General features: G+C 34.9%; 1 protein-coding gene across 1 annotated transcript in view; it reads left to right on the forward strand.

The window, feature by feature from the left end:
- The first annotated feature begins 1606 nt into the window (after positions 1 to 1606).
- The window catches only part of LOC111440528 (WD-40 repeat-containing protein MSI4), a 6551-nt gene continuing 1529 nt past the window's right edge, over positions 1607 to 6628 (forward strand). Inside the window, exons 1-13 of the mRNA XM_023077547.1 lie at positions 1607 to 1970; positions 2355 to 2418; positions 2671 to 2757; positions 2844 to 2906; positions 3202 to 3267; positions 3361 to 3435; positions 4207 to 4282; positions 4521 to 4737; positions 5139 to 5220; positions 5546 to 5619; positions 5902 to 6013; positions 6128 to 6202; positions 6473 to 6549. Coding sequence (XP_022933315.1) covers positions 1696 to 1970; positions 2355 to 2418; positions 2671 to 2757; positions 2844 to 2906; positions 3202 to 3267; positions 3361 to 3435; positions 4207 to 4282; positions 4521 to 4737; positions 5139 to 5220; positions 5546 to 5619; positions 5902 to 6013; positions 6128 to 6202; positions 6473 to 6549 — 1343 coding nt within the window. The 5' untranslated portion in view covers positions 1607 to 1695. The remainder of the gene's footprint in view (positions 1971 to 2354; positions 2419 to 2670; positions 2758 to 2843; positions 2907 to 3201; positions 3268 to 3360; positions 3436 to 4206; positions 4283 to 4520; positions 4738 to 5138; positions 5221 to 5545; positions 5620 to 5901; positions 6014 to 6127; positions 6203 to 6472; positions 6550 to 6628) is intronic.

Consider the following 6628-nt stretch of genomic DNA (forward strand, 5'->3'; position numbering starts at 1 on the left):
ATATATATATATATATATATATTAAATAGCCAATTTTGAAAAATAAACAAATAATTAAAAACTTGTTTTTATTTTTTTGAATTTAGCTAAAAAAATCAAATATTTTGTTAACAAATATGAAACGGATTATATAGAAATGACAGAGAAAACGAGTCAAGTGAGGTTTTAGTTTTATGGTTTTGGTCTTTTAAAAATAAGTTTTATCTTATCATAGATTATTTGTCTTGGTACCTACTTAAAGTAGAGTTATGAGAATTAAAAAAAGAAAAAAAGAAAAAATAGTTTTAAAAAACTTATTTTTAAATTTTGCGAAAGGTTCAAATGTCTCTTCAGTAATTAAATTTGGTAGGAAAACTAGCTTGAATTAAAAAAAAAAAAAAAAAATTGATTAGTTACCAAATGCGGTAGTAATTAATATAGTAGGTTTTAATAACTAATAAAGTAGGTTTTAATAACGTTGCTGAATTTTCAAAAAATGTTACCTTTAGCCTTCAACTTTAAATTTATTTCAACATAATCCATAAAATAGGGGTATAAAATAAGTAGTAGATTTCAATTGTGCCCTTCAAAATAATAACAAGATTGAATTTTTAATTATCTTTACCAAAATTATAACCTTAATTTTGTTTGTATCAAATCATTTCGTCACATTTTGATTTTATATGTAATAGGAATATCTTAAACTTTTGATATTACATCTCTCGGAAGTGAAATTTTTAGTTATATATCTCAATCAATTATCATTGCAATCCAAATTGAAAGTTTAATGTATCAACCCATAATAAATTTATTAATTTTACCAAAATGTAAATATGTAAATCAAAACTATTTGACACACTTAAAAGTTTCATTAACCATTTAGCAAGACTGGTATATGGGTTCTCTAGAAACTCCATTTTGTAAAATTTACGAGAGATAAAAAAAAAAAAGTGTGGATGCTTTATTTATCACCCAATCAAAATGAATATTATACGGTAGCCACAGGAAATTCTTTGGCCCTGAAACCAGGTATTCAAGAAGAACAGCTTGATATTGTCAAGAATTATTGACTATTGAATGGGAACAAGTTCATCTTCGAAGTATTTTTCCTTTCCAATATCTTTCTATTGGAACTTCCCTCGTTCCTTTTATCGAACATAATGATGCGAATTGTGCTTTAATAAGTTATAATATGTAACGTTAACCAGTTCCACTTTTTCGGTCGAAAAAGTGCATTGTTGGAACTCGGTTAGAACACCATGTGGCTCGAGATTTAGGGACTGCCATTATATCACTATAATCTATTTTTTGTTTGAAAAAGTCCAATAATCTATTAAATACTATTTAAAAAAATATATATTAAAGGCTCTTTTAAAAGAAAAACCATAATTAAAAACTTGACTAATTTACAATATAACCAATCTTTTTTTTTTTTTTTTTGGCCTCTGGATACAGAATTTAAAGAGTCGACATCAAGGCAAGAACTAGTTGGACCCTTAAAATAATCTAGATTCTGACACGTGTCACGAAATGGAGCGTAGATGGTAAGGGATCATGATCATGATCGATCCATTTCCAAAATGGAGCGAGCCACGATTTTGTCTGAGATTAGTAGAATTTGTGCATACAAGTTGGGAGACTTGGGTGGGGTCGCGTTTAGCCGCGAGAGCAAAAGGATTTAAAGCGAGAAAAATCGGACCCAAGCTCCAGTTAGCTATGGACTCTTCTCAGTCGCAGCAGCAGCAGCAGCAGCAGCAACAGCCTCAACAACAGCAACCGCAGCTGCAGCAGCAACCTGTGAAGAAGAAGGAGACCAGAGGCCGCAAGCCGAAGCCCAAGGACGAGAAGAAGGACGAGCAGCAAGCTAAGAAGATGAAGGCTCAGCAACAACCCTCTGTCGACGAGCGCTACACTCAGTGGAAGTCTCTTGTTCCTGTTCTTTACGACTGGTTCGCCAACCACAATCTTGTTTGGCCTTCTCTCTCTTGCCGGTACTCTACTCACTCTTGTTCTGTTTTGAAGAACCTAGTGTAATGTAGGTGCTTCTTTCTTTCTTTTTTTTTCTAGGGTTTTCTGTTTGGTGTTAATTTGACTTGGCTTTCTCGTTATTTTTCTTACTTGTTGGAGAAAATCGCCTCCATTGGGTTACTGGATCTGTTGGTTATAAGTTTTAGGGTTTTACTATTTGTCGCGCGTCTGCTAATTTGAGCTTGTAAAAACGGGTGGATAAGCTGCTATTGTTATCATATTGCATTGTGTTTATTACTTCGCAGGGTAGGGTTTTTTCCATTTCGCTACCTCTACGGCTAGTTTGGGGATGGGGGTGTTTATATGGCGTTTCTTTGATTTGAGTTCGACTCTTTTCTGGGTTTTAGGTGGGGTCCTCAGCTCGAGCAAGCGACGTATAAGAATCGACAGCGACTTTATCTATCTGAACAGGTAAACCACAGTCGATGTCAAATCTAGTGATTTTTTTATTTGTCTTTATTGTTTATATCTTGCTGTAATTGTGCTTGGGCCTGAACTTATTGGTTAATCATGAAATTTGGGACCGAAAAATCATTTTGAGGAGAGAATCTAGTTGTTTCTGAATTTTTGATAGGAGGCTAGAGGTAGAAATGTTCTACATTACGTTGGAGATCGTTCTGTAAGCGTTGTTTATGGTTTATTTTTTCCACTCCTTGTCGCCAGACTGATGGTAGTGTTCCGAATACACTGGTCATTGCAAATTGTGAAGTTGTGAAGCCCAGGGTTGCAGCTGCGGAGCACATTTCTCAGGTGTTGATCAATTTCAAAATTTAAAGCTCTATGGACTTTTCTCATGCTACTTAATCAATTTATCATATGTTATTACTGTATTTCAGTTCAATGAAGAAGCACGCTCTCCATTTGTAAAGAAGTACAAGACTATCATACACCCTGGTGAGGTATGGATATGAAAATTCTCGAATAATGAAGTATGAAACATATTAAAGTATGAGCTATAATGAAATTCATATAAGCTGTTTGATCCCGTCAGGCAGTATTTCCATGTTTCCATGTGATTATTATTACATTATTTTTTCCTATTTGAGTTTTAAGGTTTTTCTCAGTCTCGAACATTTATATTGCCTTCTTTGAATAGTTGTAGCTGTTTGGTTGGATGTGGAAATCGACTCAAAATGACGAATTGTATTAAAATTCTATTCTATTTCTAATGGTCTTCGTTGAACATTTTTCCAGGTTAACAGAATTAGGGAACTTCCCCAGAATGCTAGAATTGTTGCCACACACACTGATAGTCCAGATGTACGCGTTTTTAATTTTAGTTTCTCCATTATTCCAAGGAGTACATATATACGACCACTATTGCTTTAAATCTCTTTGGTATTCACCATTCAGGTTCTCATTTGGGATGTTGAGGCACAACCTAATCGTCATGCTGTCCTTGGTGCCACAAATTCTCGCCCAGATTTGGTAATTCTGCTAAAAACTCAACTGCCTGGACAGTTTGTTGCTGTCTTTTACGTGTTGCTATTATTCTAAAGATCGGGCGCATATCTCTTCTCCTTCTTGTTACTACAACCAATGAAGAATACGTAACATTGATGTTGAAACTATGGCTTGCATTAAAGCAAAACTGATGTTACCATTTTACTTTTTGGGCTCTGCATCATTATGGCGACTTTCACAAATTGCTGATAAGATGGGGGACATTATTTATACTACATTGTTTTAGATTCCCATTCAAGCGCTAAACATGAATATGGTGTCAAATGAGAGAGATTCAACTCTGTGCTTCGCTTTCTTTTTGGGACTCTGAAACTCTTGAAGCCTCTTAGATTAAAATTTTGGGCTTGGCTGGATCCCGTTGTAGAAGTATATTGAGATATTGACGTATCCAATGTGTTTAGTTAACTTTCTTACTGTTAAATGCTACAGTCATGGTTGATTTATAGGCTGCCTAATTTATTGTCTTGCGTGTGTAAAAGGTCCAAGAATTTCATAGTTTAAATCTGGGGGAGATTTTCCAAAATTATTATCTAGAGCTGAGGTGGCTTTCCAACCCTGTGACAAGTCGTCTATAAGTGTAGAACTTCTTAAGTCTCAAGTTACTCTGCTTAACTATTGTTCAACCTGAAAACTTTAAGATAAATTCTTCCGGTGTTTGTGACATGCACATTCTAAATTCTCTTATTGTGAAACCGTCATAGTGCAATTTTGTGTTAACTTATTTGTCATTTGCAGATTCTTACTGGTCATCAAGAAAATGCTGAGTTTGCTCTAGCAATGTGCCCCACTGAACCTTATGTTCTCTCTGGAGGTTGAAAGTTTTCCAGTTTTTTTTTTTCCTCTTAAACTTGGTCATGCTAATTAGACTCAATGTCAAAAGTTTTTACTCGTCTCTATCATTGTTTCAAATTTAGATGTCCCGATTTTTTGATTTTTTTAAATTTTCTGAGCCTATCAATTTATTTGCTTTATGGAATTATGACTATCTTATGGTTTTGGGGTGTTACGAATGGGGTTCCATTTCTCAGATGCATTTATTCTTATGGCAGGGAAGGACAAGTTAGTAGTTTTATGGAGTATCCAGGACCATATAACAACTGCCGCCTCAGACGCTGCTGCCTCAAAGTCACCAGGATCTGGTGGTTCTATCATAAAAAAGGCAGGAGAAGCAAATGATAAAACTGCTGAAGGGCCTTCTATTGGGCCACGAGGAGTTTACCATGGCCACGAGGATACTGTTGAAGATGTTACCTTCTGTCCGTCCAAGTAATATCTTAGCTCTGATTTAAGAGCCATCCCCGTTTTTATTTTGAGAATTAGCCATCTTTGGACTTATTGAGATGGTACAGTAGATGGTGATTTCTATCTGGGGTGGTAGGATTTTGCCTTGGGGATGAGGGTTGGTTTCTGAATAAAAGTAGTGCTCATAAATCTCGATAGAAATAAACCATCAAGTAGTGAATAACTTTTGCATTATGCTGTCTTCACAAAACTGAAAATTGTGGAAAAACATCAATAAAATTGTGCTGTTTTAAACTATTTTAATTCACGCCTTCATGTTCATTTTCAATGACTTTATTTCACTTGAGTGGATGTAAGTCTAATTTATAGTGGTCTCTTTTCCAAGTTTAACCAACAACCCCCCTCCTTTTTTTTGCCTTCTTAAGTGCACAGGAGTTTTGCAGTGTGGGAGATGATTCTTGCCTGATATTATGGGATGCTCGTACTGGCACTAGTCCAGCTGTAAAGGTCATAATTCTCTTGTTTAATTTCTCTGTAAAGGGTTATTCCTTCACATATAATGTGGAAGTTGAAATGCGTGTTATAGAGCGTGCATTTGATAAAATTACGAACTTGTCATTCTCCTACTATAAGTAATTTTTTGTGTTTAATTATACTGGCGGATGTTAATAGGATAAGATTTCCATCGTGCTTCTTTGTAGTCTACCAGTATTGTGTGTGGGAAATCCATCCTGCAAGATGATATGGATGTCCCATTTTCTGATTTTATGTTTCATTGTTATATTTTAGGAGTTTTTCTTCATGCTAGTATATCTTTCATTCTGGTTGGCAGGTCGAGAAAGCACATAATGCTGATCTTCATTGTGTTGATTGGAATCCCCATGATGATAATCTTATCATAACAGGGTAAATTTTAATGTCTTATTTTATTTTTAAATACTAATGTTTATTGGAAAATGAGGCCTCATTTATTTATACAAAAAATAGAATACTGAGATAGGGAGCGAGTAGAAATATCAAACTGTACTGTGGTCTTACTGCTTTTTGCCCCGACTTAATTAGGCCGTCTTGTACCATTTGGTCTCATCATTTGATTGACATTGCTTTTAGAATTTAGGAGAATGGAATTTGTGAGGTGATGTACCTTGTTCACATATTAGTTATATGTTGACACAAATTTCTCTTCAGTTCAGCAGATAATTCTATTCGCTTGTTCGATCGTCGTAATCTCACTTCTAATGGAGTAGGCTCACCCATCTATAAATTTGAGGGCCACAAAGCTGCTGTTCTTTGTGTTCAGGTATTCTTTTTGTTTTAATCTGATTATGTCTTGTCTTATTACTTGCTAGTTTTATTTGAAATGCTTTTGTTATTAGTTGAGATCATGCATACTAGTTCATGTGTATTTACTCAGTGGTCCCCAGATAAATCATCCGTCTTTGGAAGTTCTGCAGAGGATGGGCTGTTAAATATTTGGGACTATGATAAGGTACACCGTTTGAGATTAAAGCCATATTTTATTTTTTATCATCTTGCTTCTTGGATACCTAGGGTTCATTTAATGCTGGAAATCAGGGAAGCAATATGTTAGACTTGAAGATCTGATTCCATAAACTTCCACTACATTTGGCTGATACTTTTTAGCATATGTGATATGGGGCTATAGTCCATGTTTATTAATTTGTCTTTTGATTTCTATTGGATATTTTGTAGTATAGATTCTAATGTTCTTTGTGGTCTCAACATTTATGCATTCCAGGTTGGTAAAAAGACAGAACGAGCTACAAGGACACCTGCTGCTCCTCCAGGCTTATTTTTCCAGCATGCTGGGCACAGGTTTAAAATTGTTACTGCCTAGCTTTTAGCATGAACTTTTATCCAAAAAAAAAAAAGAAAAAAAAAAAAAAAAAAAAAA

Source organism: Cucurbita moschata, unplaced genomic scaffold (genome assembly GCF_002738365.1).
Source record: "Cucurbita moschata cultivar Rifu unplaced genomic scaffold, Cmos_1.0 Cmo_Scf00003, whole genome shotgun sequence".
NCBI lineage: Eukaryota > Viridiplantae > Streptophyta > Magnoliopsida > Cucurbitales > Cucurbitaceae > Cucurbita > Cucurbita moschata.